At 39.2% G+C, this 20,409-nt stretch overlaps 1 protein-coding gene across 2 annotated transcripts in view; it reads left to right on the top strand.

Moving 5' to 3' along the window:
- Nucleotides 1–20,409, top strand: part of BRAF (B-Raf proto-oncogene, serine/threonine kinase) — an 89,977-nt gene that overhangs the window by 40,937 nt on the left and 28,631 nt on the right. The window contains exons 4-10 of one of the 2 annotated variants that reach the window (XM_030041415.1): nt 4,601–4,704; nt 5,448–5,550; nt 6,849–6,997; nt 8,137–8,256; nt 16,794–16,953; nt 18,568–18,604; nt 20,022–20,141. In XM_030041415.1, coding sequence (XP_029897275.1) covers nt 4,601–4,704; nt 5,448–5,550; nt 6,849–6,997; nt 8,137–8,256; nt 16,794–16,953; nt 18,568–18,604; nt 20,022–20,141 — 793 coding nt within the window. The remainder of the gene's footprint in view (nt 1–4,600; nt 4,705–5,447; nt 5,551–6,848; nt 6,998–8,136; nt 8,257–16,793; nt 16,954–18,567; nt 18,605–20,021; nt 20,142–20,409) is intronic. The other variant, XM_030041416.2, reaches the window with a different exon arrangement.

Raw genomic sequence — 20,409 nt, 5'->3', positions numbered from 1 at the left:
AAATGCTCTGTGGGAATCGTGTCAAAACTCTTGATGGAATTGATAAACCCACTGGGGTTCCTGCCTGCCTGCTGTGCTGGAGCTGCCGGCTCCAGGCAGGCAGCCCGGGTGCTCGGTGGGTCGGGGGGCTGCGCCACGCCGGGGCTCCTGCTCCCTGCGTTCCCAGGCTGCGGGGGCCGCATGCCCTCCCGCCGGCTGGGGGTGAGTACAAAGCTGTTCTGAAACTTCTGCTTCGGGGAGCCTGTCTGTTAGCTGGAAAAAAATAATTTGTTCTGGTTTTTTTTTCTTAAGATGGAGTCTCTCTCCAAATCACTTTCTTGGAGCGGGATTTTTCTTTAATTTTGCCACAATTTGGGTGTGAGAAGAGGATGGTGGGGGGAAGAGAGGCTTTGGAGGGAATGCTTTGCAGGGTGAGATTTCTGCTTTACAGCAGGCGCTGGTAGGGACTGAAGGAGGGGGCTGAAGGGCCACATGCACAGATGGTGATAGAGCATACTGTACTAGTCTGGGAAAATGATTAATCAATACTACAGGGATTTATTCTAGTATTTAGTTCTTTTAATTTAGCCTTCTGTTTCTCTGCTCAGGAGTTTTGTGAGAGAATGTTCTAAATGTGATGCTGATTCAGGATCCTGGTGATTTTTGAAAGTAATCAAAACAGTTCCCTAACTGCTTTTTATCTGGATCTTGTTGCAAATGGCAGTGAAGAGAACAAATGTTCTATCCATGTTTCTAATTGCAAGTTGCATAAATATGGCTAGGATTTTGATGAAGGGGACTTGGGGAAGTAATACTGAGGAATAGCGAATCATAAGTGAGCAAGATGCTTAATGCACATTTTTCATAGTCCTATTGCACTTGAGTTGCTGTGGGCAACCTTCATTCTGATACTTCCCAAGTTTTGAGAGCTTGCCTTTCTGACTTTATTGATCTCTTAAAAGGAAGCCTGTAACTTCATAAATCTTGTTTTCAGCAAAATTAACAAGAAAAAAAAAATTAAAAATTACCTGAAGTGGCATTATTTACACCGGTGTAATTAACTGAGTTGAAGCTTTTAGGTTCCTGATGCAGATCTTTGCTTCATGAGGTGCTAGAGATTGTTATTGCCCTTTATGGGAGATCAGTGCTGGAAGAAGAAAATGTCTTCCAGTGAGCACAAGGCTCCTTCCCTTTTTCTCTTCATCTCTTCTTTAATGTTGGTCACCTTTTCACTGCTTGGCTTTCCCTCCTTGTCCTGTTCCGTTCCTTCACCCAGGTCTAGGCTCTACTACCCTGGTTTCTTTTAATACTTACTGCCTTGAAGTTTTCTGCCTATGCTAGAACCTCTCCCCTCTCTGTGCTCAGTTCTAATGCTTCTGTTAGGCACTCCCTTCCCCCTCGTGCTCCTTGTCCAAAACAAGCTGTCTTTTCTCCTAATCACAGCACGAAAACTTCCTGATAGGGATGTGCTTCCATTGCCTTCCCAGCTGTTTCAACCAGTTCTTCCCTACGTGGTAGTTCATTGTATCGTTGTTTCCTGCCCTCTGCCTCATTTAGCTCTTCAGTCCGTCTTTCCTCTGTCCTGCTTGGTTGTTTTCCACCAACCTGCTGACGGCATGCCCTCTGCCAGTATACACGTGCTTTCCCTGGGCAGTTCTTAAGTTTGTCCTGCCCCTCTCTTCCCATTTCTCCATCATGCCCAACCACTTTCCTGGCTCTCTTTGTTCCCCTTTTCCCGCCACGGTCTGTCACCCTCTCAGTATTTGAATTTCTTCTTCCTTTGTGGATATCAGTGGTGAAGTAACTGAGGTTGCTGGAAAGGTAGACCTGAAGTGTCTGGGGGGGCTTTACCTCAATCCAGTGGGAGCTGGACATAGAGGAAGAATAGCCTTGAGCCAAAGAACGCTTGCTTGCCTCCATTGAAATGGCTTGTGATTGGACCTGATGTGTGTGGGAGGTTGGAGCACAGGTCTGAAATCCTCAGAGATTTTAGTCAAATTCTTAAAAATATTTACTCTGTATTTGTAAATACATATATGTTGGAGGCAGGGAGGACTTGTGACCCAGCACTGAGAGGATAGACAGGTTCTTTTAGGGATCCTTGGCAGAACGATGATGGTACTAAATCATAGTTACAATTAAAGCTTTATTTTCTTAACAGGATGTTATGATTAGTGTAGCATAGAACTTATGATTAGAATGGCACAGGATTTCTACAAGCAGGATCAATATTCTACAATTTATAAGTAGCGCAGTACAGAACTTGTAATACAACTTAACTTACAATTTCTAATCACCTGGACCCTCTGTAGATCAGGTCAAATCTTTAATACGTGCTTTGATGTATCGATATAACAATCGTAATCTAGACTTGAAATTCATATGAAAGAATACGAGTCACTCCCTCAATCCTCGGAGGAAGCAGAGGACGGCAGAGGCATCCCTGGCCACGGCAGCGGGCCCCGGGTCTCGCTGTCCAGCAGCAGCTCCGTTCCAAGTTCCCCCTTAGGACCGGGAACTGCTCGGTTTTATAGACGGTGCTCTGGGTGCTGTTACGCTTCCCTGTTCTGTGGCAGGGCCATCACCACCGCCTGGTAGCCCCGGGCGTCTGGGACCTTCAAGGCCAGCAAGGGAGGGAGTAATCGGCCTGGCACCCAGGAACCTTGAGGGCGGTACGGAGGGGAAGAAGAAATCCGTTTGGTTTGTCTGCTTGGTTCACAGGACCTTCAGGGCCTGATAATGAGGAGAAAGAGAGCGAATATGTGACCTGCTCGGTCACAGAGAATGGCTGCTTGCCTCCTAAAATGGTGCTAGTTATGCTAACCACATTGCCGGGATCAGGAGCAGGGGGTACCGGTCACAGAACGACGCTTTGAACAGTTGGTTTCAGTGTGAACAATGAGTTTGGTAGCGACTTAAGCAACAGAGGGCTGAGTTTTACAGTGGAAAGTTGTTGACTATATTGATGATAATAGGTGCTCCCAGGCTCCCTCTTAATAGCAGTGACAGGCATTAGTAGCAATTAGGGTTGTTTTATGCTGGAGGAATGACCTACAAGTGATTGAAAGCCAGCATGTTAACTGCTAGGATGGGAAGAAGTTACTTAGATTAATGAAAAGATGCATTAAGAAGTAACGGAATGCGTAAAACAAAGTCACTTAAGGCAGAATATCAAGATTGTAAAGCAGTATGCTATAGGATATTTTTTCCAAGGAATTAGTAGAAATTCTTTTTCAAATGTTTGTGTATTGACCAGGTGAAATGCACAAATACCCTATAAGAAGCACTTCCATGTTAATGGAAGATTGTGAAGCAAAATACTCCTTTAATTTGTCTCTTCTAAGAGAGCACGTTTGAGTTCTAGAAACGCAATATATAGTGTAACCTCAAGTGGTGTTCACAAAACCACTTGAAATAGACTGCTACTTTTCACTGTCATCCTTAAGTAGGGCATAGGGCCCCTAAATACCCATGAAAATCTAAGTGCAAGGAGCAAAAACTAGGCTCTGATCCAAAGCCAGCTGAAGCTGATTAAGAGACTGCTTTTGGTGACCGAGGGCTCTGGCTTAGGCCACTAGCAAGCTAGAATTGAGTCTCAGGTGTTCAGACAGACTTTTTTGGTTAGTTAAGTCTGTGGGTTTTTCTTTTGATTCACATTTGAGGTGCTGTCCGTGATTATAGGAGGTGTCCCGGTATGTATACCACCTGAAGTGTTACATATTTTCACTATTGAGTTTTAGAAATAGTAAGTGGGTAATACTCAACACCTTAACTACACTTAATCACCAGATTATGTATTGTTCTGTTTTTATGGCTTGACACTATACACTGTTAAATCACAGGTATACCTAGTGATGATATACTTAGTCCTTTAAGGTATGCATACAGCTAGAACAGAGTATAGGCAAGGAAAATATCTCTACTTTGCATAGCTTGCAGGTTTTTGTTTGGCTAGTTTTAGCGTGCTTCTCCATTCTTCCCCTCCTGTTAGATACTTAAACTTTTCAAATAGGGAAATGGAAGAGAGGACTATGTTTTTCAAATAGGAAGTGTCTGTAGAGTTGCAAATATAGGTTAAAGTGAGAGGTGATGGTCTGCCTGACTCAGATGATTGTTTTATTTTACTTGTTTGCATGCTTATCTTCTATTTTAGAAATAGAAAATAAAATGTTTACATTTTATCATAATGTTTTTTTGAGTGCAGTCCAAGTTAGTTCTTTCATTTTATTTCCACTTGGCACATTGCCCCACTTAGTTTTACAGCTTGGCCTGAACTTTTTATACATGTACATAGTTATTAGTTATCTGTGTGCTGTGTCTCCGCTTTCTTCAAGTTGAGAAGAGTTGGAAAGTCACTTTTGGAGTTGGGACAAGATTTCATTCCAAACGTTAATAGAAATGAGAGCTTGTTCTCTCTTCTAGCTGAGCTAGATTGCTTATATACTATTCACCAATAAGATTTTCCACAGTACAAAAAAATTTTTGAAAAACTCTTATCTAGCATTCTGTAAAGCATCATGAAAAGTGGGTTTTAGCACTTGAGGGTCAAAATGTTTGCATTGGTTTGGGGGGGATAAATTGGAACTTGTTTTAATTAATTTCTTTTATGTTTGACCTCTAGGTTCCAGCAAGATGTGGAGTGACAGTCCGAGACAGCCTAAAGAAGGCTCTGATGATGAGAGGTCTTATTCCAGAATGCTGTGCTGTTTACAGAATACAAGATGGGTATGGTTTGTGTGTGATCGTTTTTGCTCTTAGAATCTTTTCTTGGAGTTACCCAGTATGGCCAATTCTATCCAACATTGTGGAAGTTGTTTCCAAAGTTCAGAATGATGTGATACTTTGCACTAAAACAATTTGCGCCTTGAAGACATGTCTAAAAAGAATGGTAAACTCCTAGAGAAAGAATTAATCACTTCAAGAACAGGAATAGTACAGAGTAATATGCTGTATAGGCTGCTGGCAAAACACTCATTAATCAAGCTCATGCTAATCAAACAAGTATTAAATAGGTTTTGTTAACTTTTGGGGTTTTATTTGACTTGGTTATAGTGCATTCTTAACTGAATATAGGGTTCCTGTGGGGAAAAAAAATTGAGTTTCCAGCCCTAAAAAGTTTGTAGGTTATCTTACTGCACAAAATTAGCCATCTCTTTGGAACTCTTACAGAACAGGTGCTTTCACAAGCACTTCATTTGATCAGAAAGGTACCTGTCACCTTGGAACCAAGGAATCAGTCACTACTGGAGCCCATTGAAAAAGTGCATTTTGTTCACGTAGTTTGTCCAGGGAAGGTGTGCTTTCCTTGGTATGTGCTGAGTTTAATGTCTTGCCTTTAAAGTTTCCTGCAGTTAGAGACTGGGTAGCAAACCCCCACAGTGCAACTTTCTACCTGATCTCACATCTTCAGCAGGAGACCTGCAAGGGCTTGTGCACTGGTGCTAACGAAAGGCTTATTTACCCTTTAGAGAGAAGAAGCCAATTGGCTGGGACACTGACATTTCCTGGCTCACAGGAGAGGAGTTGCATGTGGAAGTCTTGGAGAATGTGCCACTCACGACACACAATTTTGTATGTACTGGTTTTTGTGTGTACTGGTTGAGTAGGGTTCAATCAACTTTGTACTTTCAAATTCATATTAACAACTTCGAATAATATTTTGTATCTGTGGGATGTGGTGGGGGTTGCCAAAGAAGTTTTTAATCACAATAGCTTAAGTGAATTAGATAGACTAGTAATCGAAGTAAGTGATGTTGGAGTACTTGATCACCCTTAAAACTTTCACGTCTGGATGGAATACACCCTCTAAAATCTATAAATGTAGTGGGTTTAAATCAGCACTGCATTGCAGAGCTGTAATAATAATCTACTATTTTTGTATTGCTGTATCTATAAAATGTATTCTGGGCCTCCCTGCTGGCTCTGCAGCAGCAATTAACTAATGAACTAACTATTCCCAGAGCGGTGCTGACATCATCAGTGATGCTAGTGCACAAATATGTTTTGACCTGATAAGGCACCAAGTAAATGGAAGCTGCTAAACATAATTCATCTAAATGGTTCCAGCTACATACCAAATCCTGGAAATAATGTTTGTCACATTGAGAAGAAACACCTTTTATTTAGATAAAAAAAACAAAATTCTATTTGCAAGCTATTTAAACTATTTTACTTAAGCTGGTTTGGCTATGGCTAGTTAGCTGAAAGTCTAGTAGGTTTAACATTTTTTTTATATCCTTCTGAAATTTTGATTATTACCTGTAGTGATACAACTAGAATGTTTTTATGGCAAGTATTGCTGAATTTGAAAATGAAACTAAATCATTCCCCCCCATCCATAATATGGGGATAATTTATGCTCACGCTTTTGCAATTTTAAATGTTTCTGAGTTTCAGTAGTCAAAATTACAACTATATATGTAACCATATAGAAAAGCCATATATAAAAGCCATGTGAGTATTTCCAGTCCTGTGAGTGTTGAATAGAAATGTCACTTGGCTCCTGGAAAAATTAGAAGATGAGATAATCTTTCAGCAGCTTTTGTTTTTATAGGCTGTATCCAATTAAATTCTGAATGTTTGTCTCTAGCATGATAATAGTGCGCTGTTTTGCTTGAGTTTTGTTGCTGTTTTTCTCTACTGCTAGTGAAGTGAAGCATTCATTCCGATAAATAGTTGAAAGAAAATTTTAAAGCATGAAGACTATTTCAAAAAGGAGACAATCTTTTATGTTAAATCTGCTTGCTATATAAAAAGGTAGCTCCAGCATCAAAAAAGAGGCTTGTAGGTGTATTTGAGGGAGATAAAAGCAAATAGGCTATCTTAGGCTTACAGAAGGACTCTAATTATGATTATTTTTGACAATGTAGGTACGAAAAACATTCTTCACGTTAGCATTCTGCGACTTTTGTCGAAAGCTGCTTTTCCAGGGATTCCGGTGCCAGACATGTGGCTACAAATTTCACCAGCGTTGTAGTACAGAAGTGCCACTGATGTGTGTTAATTATGACCAACTTGAGTAAGTAATCACAACTGGTTTTAAAGTTGAGCCTTTTATTAAGCTTACAACTGTCAGTGATTTCTTATGTTAAATCTGTAATTCAGGAAGTCGGAGAAGGTGCCTGAAAAAAATACAGGAGTTGAACTGTTCTTGTGAGACTGCATAATTCATATTCTTTCTGTGCTAACTCAGACAACCAGTTCATATTTTTTTGCTGGACTATGAAATGCTTTCTTTGAAGCATGAATGGGGTGGCTGAGCACTTGACTGTATCAGACAGACTTCTCATTGTTCACAGTTGTTATTCTTAATCAAAACTGGTTCTTTATTATGTGATGGCTAGGGCCCTGTTTAAATGTTTAGATGTGGGTTTAGATGTGGGTTTGTTCTCTTCACCCTGAAAAAAATGTTAAGAGACACTAGTTTAATATGGTGAAATTGCAGTTGGTTTTACAGTGATTGAAGGTAAATCCATTAGTGAGTTTGATGCCTGGGTAAGAAACATAAGAGAGTGTCCCAAACAGTCACGTGCTCTTGAATTTAATTATTGATCTATTTGTGTAAGTCTTTGAAGTAGGTTAAGGATCTGGTGTAAACTGGCTCTGTGTTCTATTTGATCGGTTTCAGCAAAGGCTATTAAGTCTTTTAAATAGACTTTCATGTAAGGAATCACTTTAAATGCTAGTTTTTCCCCCAAGAATAAATTTAATTTCTGCTTATGTCAGTATTTGTAACTGTTTCCTTGGGCATCTCTAGAGTTTGTGCTCAGGGCTTATGGACAACAGTTCTATCCATTTGGCATTTGGTTTTTGGCATTGCATTGGTGCAAACATTAAAATAAGTTTTTGTACTCAACATATAGGTATGAGTTGTGCATTCTTGAGGAACCAGATGTTTGCAATTTCAACTAAGAGATTAAAAAATTACTTTCTGCAAAAGTATGTTTAAGGCATGATCTTTTGATCCTTTGTTAAGTAATATTTTTAACAGATCTTGCAGATTTATGTTCACATAGTCTATTTAAAATTTAGAATTTGATCAGTGAGGGGTTGGTTTTGGTTTGTTGGTGGGGGTTTTTTCAATCTTTGAGTGTTATATTGTGAAGCTTCTGGGTTTTGCACAAGTTAGGTTGTTTTTGTTTTGTTCTTGTCTCACAGTTTGCTGTTTGTCTCCAAGTTCTTTGAACATCACCCCATATCACAGGAGGAGGCCTCCTTAGGAGAGACCACCCCAGCATCTGGATCGTACCCCTCAGTGCCCCCCTCAGATTCTGTTGGGTATGACCTTATTCCTGCTGTTTAATAACATAACATTTCAGTACTGTATGCTTAGAAACACTCAAAATACTGCTTTGCAACTCTCTCTACGTTTTTGTAATCTGGCTTGTCGTGCAAATATATCCACCTATGCTTAACTTCAAAGAAGTGAATGTTTTCATTAAAACGAATTATATAAATCAGTAGTAACCTAAGTTGAACATGTGCATAAGTGTCTGTAGAATTGGGGCCTTACCTGTTAAACTGATTTCTTCTGCATTGTAGCTGAGACCTGGTCTAAACTGGAAAGATTTTATACTTAAAATTAATACAAACCAAAACTATATCCTCACAAATTCTTTTAGTTTGTGTTCTCAAACTACAGTTTATTTGCCTTGAAGTGACATACCTCTGTTTCAGAATAAGCCACGCCACCGTAAGACTGGTGTGAACAGATGCCAATTCCAGGTTCCTAATACTGCTTTGGTAGCTTTTCCACATACACGTTGCTTTAGTGTCCTCCAGACCAGCCGTCTTCCTCCTATTTACATGTTGGGATATACTCATAGCATCCGTTTGCTGCAGATCCAGGTTTTGTAAAATTAGACTTCTAAAAGTTACCACAGCCTCCATCCCCTGTATCACCAACAAAGATTCTGGACCCTGTCTCTGTGAAGAGATAAGTGATCATATTCAGATTATGTTCCCAGTAGCTAAGAGATCACTGACACCACCCAGCACTAGTTAGTTGAACAAATCTCCAGGAAAGAGTAACTCAAGGATGTGTATCAAAGTCAAGAAACCTGATGCAGAGTTAAGAACACCAAATACAAAAGCCTTCAGAAAAACATTCCTAGGACATGTGTGCTGCATGGAGATGAGCTGAATTTGACAGAGAGGCTCTCTTGGAATAGTGAGCATTGTGCCCAAACTAAAGCAGAAACACATCTGGAAGCTACACAGGCACCTATGGACTCTTAACTAGAAGAGATATTCCCTGGACAGCCAAGACTATTTTACGGAAGATCAAATATGATGCCTTCCAGGAAAACAGACCGACAGTCCTGCAGAGGGAACTTCATTTGGTAAGTACAAAGAGAGGTGATGTTCTTATTTGTACTATTTTGTGCAGTTTCAAGTAAATTTTGAAGTGCCTCTTCCAGGTAGTGGATGTTGCCTCTATATCCCATGGATGTTAGTACAGCAGATTGTGGACAAGGCTGCTGGTGAGGTTCTCTAAGCTAAGCAGGCTCTGCCTTTCTTATGGTACAGCTGAAATTATAACCATGCTAGAACTATTAATCTGTGAAGAAACTTGTTCATAGCAACTGTTAAATGCCTGCAGATGCCAAAGGCACTATATAGCCCCAATCCTAATACTAGTATATGCTAAATTTTCCTACTTTTCAATTGCCTCTGCCTCACATTTGCGCTTTCTTACCAGTTTTCGAAAGATACAACAGGATGGATTAACTTAATTGATACATGCACTACTTCAGGCAGTCTTAGTTTTGTGAAGTAAAAACTGAAAGGAAAAACTGAGACCAAAGCTGGTTAATGCCTTAAGGTTTTTAACTTCATATATAAAAATATTAACATTTAAATATACTTGCCAGCTGAGGTTAAGAAGCTTTTCCTAAGTGTCGCATCTGTAAATGTTTGTGGTTGCAGGAGCTGTAAAAGGTTTCTAGCTTTCTACTTTTTGCTTTTTTGCCTTGCTGTACACCTCATTATTAAACAGAAAAAAAAAAAAGGCATAAATCATGCCTTCAAAATTCTGTTTTGAAAATCATTTATGATTATCAGCTGGTGTTCATAAGTAGTATGCATGTTACAAAGTCATGCATTTTCCCCAAGCATCTATGTTTGTAGTATTTCTTTTCCAGAAGCAGCTCAGATGCTATTCTATGAGCACATAGCACCGTCCATACCTTTCTCCAGTTACCCTTTGCCTTTCATTACTAATACGTCTCTGCTTTTTAAAGACATAACTGTGGAAATATTAATTTATCTCAAATTTTTTTAGAGTTAAAAAAAAAAAAAGCAGGTCTTTTCTATGAGAACATATACTTAACCCATGGTTTTGTTAAAGGGTACTGCTACCATATGGGACAACAGTTCAGCTGGAATAAAAAAAAAAAGGTCTGACATGTGAGGTTATCTTGTCTGGGAAGAGATTAAGGGATTGAAATTTGAGAGTTGGGCAATGGGATTGAAAATATGAGGAACTAGCGCTTTATTAAGAGTTATTAGTTTAATAATTGTTCCTTTCATTTCTCTGTTCTCCTAGCTTCTTGCATGGCACAGCCCACCGAGGAAGGGATGTTACTAATTGTTTGGTAAACGTGAGGAAAGAGAAGGCAAACATCCTTCTTCATCTTTAGCCTTGTGAAGCGATTCCAGCAGCAGGCAAAGTGCTCAAAGGAAGGAAGAGTTTGTGTTGCAAGACAAGCTCAAGAGCAAAGGCGTGTATGACATGCTGAGAAGTTCTCAAGAGATCAAATGGAGAAGTTGGAAAGAGAAAGGGACATAAAGGAAAAGACCATTGGACATGATGCAAAAGCTGCTAAACATGCTGGAGAACTTTGTTTCACTTTGCTCATGTGTAACATCCTAAAGCAGTCCAGTCCTGTAGCCTTTCATTCTTCCAACTGTAAGCCATAGGCAGTCCCTCCAGATGTTCTTCCCCAAGAGAAGGGAGCAAATACTGTCCCGCTTGCGCATTTCTGAACCCCTTATAAAAATGTGTCCAGCCTCCACATTAGGTCTCTTGTCCCATTTGGTTTTTTCAGTTTGCACTATCCTGTTGTGCCAAAGCAGTCATTTTAGCTATAATCTGCACTTAACTGGGAAGAATTTCTAAAGTGTAGGTCTCCCTAATAATAGCCATTTGTAATAAAATTGAAGTACGCAAACTATATATTAATACATTGTATTCATTTCATTCATTGCACTATCATAAAGTTTCTTCTGTATCTTTGCCCGTAAAATATGAGCACAGAATTTCTGTGAACCCAGTTCCCTGGATCTTACAGATATATGAAAAGGGGAGAGATTAGCTATTCAGAATATTCCAAAGTTGTATTTTTCAACTTCCATCTGTTCTCTCAGATGTTGTGATGTTGGGCAAAACTCAGCAAACTCGTGAGGCAGATGTTATGGCAGGGTAAGTAACCTGTGGAGTGGGTGGTAAGGGGGTGCATGGTCAGACTTTGGGCAGCACAGAGGCAGGTTGGACTCGATACAAACTGAAAGTTTCTGCTTTGCTTGGGGCAGAACACTGCTAGTAAGCAGGTTGGCAACATCTTGGCTCTTTGAAAAGCAACATTTCCCAACATGCTTGTTCTTCTAAATTTGAGGAAGAAAGGGGGACTGTCTGGTGCACCATTCTTGGAAGCTTACCAGTCCCTGTCTTAGAGCAGGCTCCAGCCTGTGATTAAACACCTCTGCTTTCCTTTCTGTCTTCCAAATGTTCACTGATCATTCTGCCTCAGCTGAAGATGTTTAAATTTCTAGAAAAGCTTCTGAAAAGCCAAGGAAACAAAGGCACAGTCTTACAATATTGTATTTAGTACTACAACACCATTTAGATCCCCGTATGTTTTAAGTGGTCAAAACCTTTGTGTTTCATTGCATAAAACAATGATGAACTTTTCCCCTAAAAATTCGGGCACCAGACCTTTTCCAGACCACTCTATGTAAATGTTAGCAAACTTACTACGATATCCAGTTTGATATGCATTCTTGCTAAGCAGAAAAGGCCTGGTACCAGAATCTTTAGAAAAATCATCTGTAGTCTGTACAGCAGGTGAAGGAAACCTCTTGGTCCCCAAGACTTTATTTGCAAAAGCATGCTAGTGAACTGCAACCTGGTTTGGATGAGTAATGACAGCTGTGGGGGTTCTCTTGATAGCCCCTGGTATATGAAGCTATCGGAAATTTTAGGAAAGCATTGCTAAGCTTTGATCTGGGCCCAGAGGCCAGTATAAATGCACACTGTTGTGATAATCCTGGCAGTTGTTTTATACCTAGAAGACAACATGGATGAAAACAAGTTATCATGGTACAGAAAAATGCACTAATCCGTATGAAGTTATGACTGTTACAGATCTGTCCCATGATGCTTTTAGACTGACTTCACAGGACGCTGTAAGAGTGATCTTCTCTAGCTTGTAGTTACAAACTTGTACTGCTATCCTTTTCCTCAAGTCAGCATTTGATTTGGGGTTATTGACAATTTCCAGGCTGCAGAGGTGGGGAAAGAAAAAAATTACTTTGTTTTCTGGCAATGTCTATGGAGTACCACAATAATTAAATTAGAACATATTCAGCCTCCAAAATTTACAGATTACCTGCTTGCTAGTGGAGCAGAAACACCATTGTATCCCAGATCCTTAGCAGTCCTTAGAAACTGCTTGAAAATGGAAGTGCGCTGTGTTCTTCATTAACAGCAGTAACAAAAACCAAAGCCAGTCATACTCTGGTGTAAACAAACAAACAGTAAAAGCCTTGGTATGCATATTAGTTTGCAATAGGTTTGGCTTTGGTATGAGTGTGCAGTCTACCAAGTGGATAGTGTGTACTACACTGAGCCCTGTGGCTAAACTGAGATGCAGTTGTTCAGGCTGGGAGGCGGAGAAGAAAAATCTCAGTCCAGTAGAGATGCTGTCATTTTAAAAGGGAAATGGCACACCCTATAACTGAAGCTAGGTGAATGTGAATTTTCAGTTTAAGTATTTGCTGAACTGCAGCAAAATAAAAATCCAAGCAAAAAATCTTGAAGCCTAACCAACACTCTTAAGAAAAATCTTTCCTGAGTAGACCAGCTCTTAAATGTATGAAGTATCACATTGGTGAGTTAAAGGAAATTGAGGAAAATCTGTATTAGATTTTTCTTTTGTATTTGTAAACTAACTGCTCTCATTGCAAGTTCTAAGATCCAGCAGAGGTTTTATAAAATTGTTTGTTTATATATAACTTAGCATGTGTGGGCACTCTTCTGGGTTACCTTCCTCTTTCCCCTGGACCCAATTTTGTAGACACATTGGCACTTGCTGTGATTGGCAAGGGGTAAAAATGTACATCTGTCTGCAATTACTCTTGTCTCCTGACAAAACCTCTTTTCTATTTTGTCTTGATAAAAAGGGAGGGAAGAGTGTGCATATCCCAAATACATGGTCCAAGGAAAAAGCATGCTCTGTCATACTAGCAGGAAAGGTTATAACATATTAAATCGAGATTTGACAACTCTTATCAGCTTGTTGCCTGGGAAGCTGAGAATTGTTAAAGGAATAACCTCATCTAAGAGGCTGGAAGAAAGTGTGCAAGATGAGTTGGTATAACCTCTCTAATATGTCAGAATAGTGACGTTCTTATTTGTAGAAGGTCTCCGCTAGCTAGCAGGTTGGCTGTTAACTGCTCACAAAGGCCACAGGAGCAACAGAAACTTGGATTCTGATATTTAAACTGCTGCTCGTTTAAGCTCTGGCCTGCTGTACATGTATGCCACAGTAAACAGTTCTTTGCAGTAGTCATGTTCTGGTCCTCTTGATTTTTTTTTTTTTTTTTTTTTTGACAATATGTTTGCTGGCACAATGTTTGCATAGCCTACAGAACTAGTTTTGTAACTTAACTGGAATAGACAATGTCACCCTTTTCCAAATGATGATGATTGGTCCTTTTAGCTCCAGTGTCCCTTCTACCCTCCTGGAGTAATTAAAATTTAGGAATACTGTAAGAACAGGCTTTTATAGCTAAGAGGATTGCTGCATTCTTTGTGGTGACGTGTTTTCTGTAAATCACAATCTTGATGCAGATCAAGATACAGCTTTTGCCACACAGGCAGAGGCTGGTGGTAATCTCTTCTGAGCTTGTGATCTCGGTAGGCCACCTTGGCCAGCAAACCGCTTATGTCTTTCTCTTCACTAGTTACCTTTTTCAAGCAAAATTTCCATTTAGCAAAAATAACCTACCATTTTGTAAGTGTCCTAAGGACACCTTTTAATGAAATCCTGATTGTATAGATGGAGCACACAGTTAACTGCTTATGAGATTCCCATCTCTGGATTCTTTGGTGTCTAAAGCTCAGAGATCCTCCCAATAATAGTTTAGAGACTCCAAAAAAGAGAGTTCTTTCTCAGCCTGTGATTGTTTTCTAAAGATCTGAACTTCCCCCAGTTAGAATTTAATGAGTAGAAAAAGCTCTTCAAATTGTTTTCAAACATGGTATGACATAGCATGCTATCTGTGCTAGCAACATGATGGGCATGATGACCTGTGACCAGAAATACAGAAGTATTTGCAGATTCCCTTACCAGATGACCATTTATGACTCAAAGGAGGATGTAACTGAAACAATATTTCTGCAGTTTGGTTTTCTCTCCCTTGGCTTACTCATGATCACAGAAAATCTGATTGCTTCTGGTTTTCTGTGGCAGAGCTCAAATGCTGTCTCACTGTCACTCCTAGTGCAATGATCTGATGTTTGTTGTTACACATTTCCCTTAATTTCATTATTACTGAGAGCTGTCAGGAAGTTTGAGAAGGAGTTAGCTACCCCAACAGTACTGGCCTGACTGAGACACTTTTTAGGCCTTTCTTCTGAAATCTTTCTGTGCAGCATCTGACATGCTTGCCTTAACATGGAAATACAGTGCCTTAGAATGTCAACCAAGTCCTGCGCTTGTATCTGTGCAGTGTCCCATGTCCTGATGCAGGTTCTAGTTGCATGATTTCCTTACAAAAATGTTCAGGAGTTCAAAACTTCCTCATCTACAATAGAAAAGATTTTACCCAAAGGCACTTGTTAGCAATGAATGAAAACTTTAGCTTATGAATATGTACATCGGCTGCATTTTAAAAAATGGTTCTGAAATTCTGAGAATCTTCTGAAATGCTGGGCTGTCCAAGGCCCTCTTTCAGAGATTTGTTTATTGGCAGTTTCAGTTCATTGCTTCCCAGTATCTTCCCAATATTTATATTCTGTCATGTGACAATAGGTAACTTTTTAAAGAAAAGTTGAGCAGTATTAAACAACCCATCTATTCTTTCCCTGCCCCACTTCCCAAACATAATCTAAGTATTTTATTACAAGACTTACTAGACTGTTGAATTAATTTGCAAGCACTGATTTGCCTTTCTCAATTGTGAGACTGTTGGCCAGGAAGGAAAAAGATGACAGGAACTTAGGGTACAGATAGCACTGAGTTCTGGGATCAGTGCCAAACTGTATAAACCCTTCAATGAAAGGTAGAGTAATCATCTTTAAAGCAGACTGGTTTCTGAAGAAATGTCAAGAGATCCTGTTGAAAATAACAGTTGCCCCTGAAGATCTTTGGAGAGGCCAAGGAGCATTCACTTACAGGAGGCAGCACCAGGACCTATTGCTGCTATATGCTGCTGTATGGTTTATTTCTGAGGCTTCTCCCTGTGGACATTGCCTTTGTGGGCATGGTATCTAACCCATGAGTAATTGCACAACTGGAGGACTCTGCTCCTCTCCTAGGAGTTGTATTTTCTGTAATTCTGAAAACCTTGTTGTCAGATATCATGTATATTTTAACTTAAAGGGTTTTTTCTACAAAGGTGGCAAATGTTTCTCATTGACCTTTTGCCTTATATCCATTAAATTGAATCATTAGACTTAACAGTGACTGACCTTGACTTGAGTAAGAGAGAAATGCCAATTTATTGTATTTTAACAAAATAAATGGATAGCCGAAGAAGTGACATTCTGCCTTCTTGCAAATGAAAAAGCAACTGTTTAGATTTTCTGTCTTTTAAATATATGATTCATGATACCATAAATTAAAGACTATCTACATTTGTGACTGGCAGCATTTGCATTTCTTCAGAAAATTTGTCTGTATAATCTGAACGCTTATATTTCAAGTCAAATCTATTGCATTGCCTAACTGTAGCACTGTAAATAACGTTTGAAATGTTGCACTATTTAAAGTTATTTCTTAAAGGTTAAGAGGTGATATGTTTATTTTTAGTATCAACAATTCATATTATATTGGCCATAATATTAATCAATTATGTTGAGTGACTAGTATGTAATTTTTAGTCTTTCTTCATTGAACAATAATCCTATCAATACAATTCGTTTTGTGACATCTTCTGACTGTAATGTTGATGCAAGATGTTAAGCATTTTTAGTTCTTGATGGGTTGCCATTAAGGAGTGTATTGCATTAACTCTGAAGTGAGGAAACTGCAGAGTATCTTGCTATCTTCAGTGCATGTTGGGCTACATGAATTTTTCAGATCAGGATTTATTATTACTATTTTGGTATGGTAATGTTAAGGTTTTTGTTTTGTTTTAACTCGGAACACTTCACAGCCATGTAATTAGGTAGTTTGCACAGCAGAGAGTTGTTGCAATTGATCATAGGGGAGTAGAGATCGTTCATTATAAATTGTTTTTATGCAGGCCTTTAGATCAGTTTTTTTAACGTATGTATTATTATAGTTGACAAGGACTTACCACACCCACTATGCAGTATTTGAAGCCATTTGTAGACCTAAATCCTCTTTTTCCTTGACTTTGTTTCTCAGACCACCAATTCTCCCTAGTCCTTCTCCTTCAAAATCCATTCCAATCCCACAGCCCCTCCGACCAGCAGATGAAGACCATCGGAATCAATTTGGGCAACGTGACCGGTCCTCTTCAGCTCCCAATGTTCACATCAATACAATCGAGCCAGTCAATATTGATGTAAGTATTAATAATGTTTGGATCAGGAATAGTAGACTTGATGTTTCCCTTATGAATATCACTGTGTTAAATTTAACATGTGTACACGAGCGCTTTGTTTCTAAGCTAATCCTTGGTGGTCTGTCAGAGTCTTCATAGATCCCACATAAGACAATTTTGCTATTGAGAGCTGTAAGAATGCAAATAACCCATTCTCCGAAAGCAGAAACTGCCTTTTGAAAGTCCTGTCCTTTCATTTTCAAAGAAACAGTCTACCACAAACGACTGCTCTTTTTTTTTGTTGTTAGTCCCAAGGCTCGTGCTGCTAGCTGTACCACAGCATTAAGGATATGAGAGCCAGTAACCACTCTTGCAAACCATTTTATGTGTTAAGCATATTTCTTTATATGCAAGACAGGGATTTTTAGTATTTGTAATTCAAGTAATATTCCTGGCATTGAAGAAAATTAAATTATTGCTGTAAGCTGAGTTCAGATTTACTGAACGTTCCTTAGGATTTCAAGATCCCATTGTATATTGTTCTGAGCATTCTTTTGGAGTGTTCAGAAACTGCTACACTTAACTTGTTTTCCACGTTTTTTAAATTTATGGATGCAGAATCGTAAATAATAATAATGGTTGATATCAGGTATAAGGCCAGCTAGGACTTTTCAAAATGTTGGTCACAACAACCTCTTTCTAGTGTTGCTAACTTACACGGCTTGTATTTTACCCTTAAGTCTACTCTCTAGAAATTAGTCATTTGTCAGGTGAGCAGTCTTGAAGTCTGCCTGGACACTGAGGCACAAAATCTGTTTTGCATGTGAGCTGAGCGAAAGGTGAAATGTTAGTTGAGTATTAAGAGTGTGGCTGTGTAGACATTTGCATATGGCATATGGCAGTGGTGCATCTGAGAGGCAGGACCAGTGCTTTCGGCAGCAGTGCAGGCGTATAAAGGAATAAAATAATTGTGTAATCAAAAAAAAAAAAAAAGATCAAAATGGACATACAGAGGGAGAATGCTAGAATTTTCTAATTTTTTTCTGTTTAGAAAATCCTTAGTGTAGTTTGGTTTTAGTCTGGATATGTTGTAAAAGATACTTTCAGTTCACAATGGATTGCAAGTGAAGGAAACCTTTTGCAGTTAGTCTTTTTCTGAGAAGAACAGAGTGCGCCTGGCTATGCAAATGAGGTGATTTGTTACAAGAAAAAATGAAGCAGAACTCATTTGACTGATGTACCTCAGTACAGGAAATTGGCGTCCTAGCTTCTGATATAACAGTTCAAATAATTTGTGCCACAAACACTGTAACTAGAATGATTAGTTCAATATTTCTTCATGCGTTTTGGCCAACTGCATGTTTAAATCAATATTTTCATGTCAGCATCTATTTTGGGTGGTGTGCATTTCACTTTACTACTGAGAGATGCTGTTTTAAAGCAACTAATTTTGAAAAGTTTAGTAGTTGTTATAAATTGTTCTTTGGAGTCGCTGCTATTAGTAAGCCAAGGTAAGAAACAACTTTTATTTCATGGACAACATATGAGGTTATGGATTCTCAATTTGATCAATCTCGATTCTGGATTGTAAATGATAATACCTAAATTAAACACAATTTTTTTTTTTATTTATAGGACTTGATTAGAGACCAGGGTTTGCGAGGAGAGGGAGGTAAGTAGCATTTAAACTATCTACTGTGCTGTATTTAATTAAACAACTGCTCTGTCCCTTCCCTTTGTTCTACTTCCTTCTACAAAACACAGACACAAAGGAAAATATGACTAGAACAAAAAATGAATTTGCATTTGCTTGTCCATGAACTTAATATTTGTCTGACAAAGGTCTGAGTCATTTGCCGGTCATTCTGGGAGCGGGGGAGACGGAAGGAGAAAAAGTTTTGAAGTGGTATCTAGTTTTTTAGTTTTAAAATTATCTTGCGCCATCACTTTCTTGCTCTCACACGCACGCACTCATTCACTCACATGGCTGCACACAGATACGCTACAACTTCCCAACTCTCTCTCAAAGATTTTTATGCCTGTTGTTACCTTTCCACCCATGGAAACAACGGGGGTTTTCATTGAAAACCATCAACGTGGTAGATAGACCTTCCATACGAACTGCTGCATCCTAAAGCAGCATGAAATACTCCGGTTCTTCTCCCCCTCTACCCCTGCTGAAGATGCTGCTTTGCTGTACTGCATGCCTGTGCTACTCTTGGAACCAGGTTGTTAGGACCTTACACTAAAGCCAGGTCTTTTTATGTTTCCTTCAGTAACATGCAGCCCTAATTCACAGTTAAGTCAGAACTAGTGCCAGAAGGTTTATTTTTCTTCCCATGTTATGCATGGGCCTGTGAAGTCACTTCTCCCATTGGCTGTCAAGGTCCTGAGAGGGCTTCTTATGTGCTGTATTTATTCCTATGAATAAAATAATAATATAGAAATAATAGAAATAAAGAAATAGTAAGTAGGGCAGGCGTATGACAGTTTTTCCACTCCAGATCATTAACACAGTCGTCTCCTACTAATTATAACTTGTTTCAGCCATTAGTAAAGTCTGAATTACCTTAGTGCGCTCTATCCTGATCTCTAAGGTTTTGTACTGTGGGCTATGACTGACTTTGTTTCTCCCATCCAAATCTGGTAGTTGGTAGGATGGTACCTACCTACTGCACTGTGTTTGATGGAGCTGTTTTTCTTATGCCAGCAATAGAATGCTTTTTACAAAGAAAATTCCTTTAATCCTGCAAGCCTACTAATTTAAATTTGCCAGTTTTAGCTATTTTTGTATGTGTTGGTAGGTGTAGCTCTCCACAGTTTTGCCCATTTTGTCCAGCATTTAAATGTTGTGCTATCATGTTGGTTTTAACTTTTGATCATAAACTGTCTGCTTGGCATCTGAAAACAATTGGCTATTCCCAGTCCTGAAACAGTGTTATTAGTAATTGACTTTTTTTTTCCTTCAAAGTACAGAAACAATCTATGAATAGGAGTCAAAGCATCCTAGTTATTTCCCATGACTTCTTTCATTTCTTCTATGTGTCTGTCTTTCTGTCTCTGCCTGCCCGTCTCTTTCTCTCTAACAGCCCCTTTGAACCAGCTGATGCGCTGTCTTCGGAAATACCAATCCCGGACTCCCAGTCCCCTCCTTCATTCTGTCCCCAGTGAAATAGTGTTTGATTTTGAGCCTGGCCCAGTGTTCAGAGGTAGTTGGGCTCTTCTTTCTTGTTTTCACCCAAACAAAATAAGTAAAACCACAGATGCTGTTTGTGCCTCACCCTCACACCGTGTGTATGTAAGCGTGTGAGTTTATCAAAACACCTCTGTTTTTTGCTTGGCCTGGCTGGAATGCTTTGAATGTGCTTTTCACACATACTCACTTTCACCTTTACACGCTTGAAAATGACTATAAATAAAGTCTGACTTAAATCTTCAAAAGCAAGGAATTTCATAGTTGAGGTTTTTATGTGGACT

The sequence above is a fragment of the Aquila chrysaetos genome, chromosome 17 (genome assembly GCF_900496995.4).
Source record: "Aquila chrysaetos chrysaetos chromosome 17, bAquChr1.4, whole genome shotgun sequence".
NCBI classification, from domain to species: Eukaryota; Metazoa; Chordata; class Aves; order Accipitriformes; family Accipitridae; genus Aquila; species Aquila chrysaetos.
The sequence above is the reverse complement of the archived record's forward strand: the minus strand, read 5'-3'. Positions and strand labels throughout refer to the sequence as shown.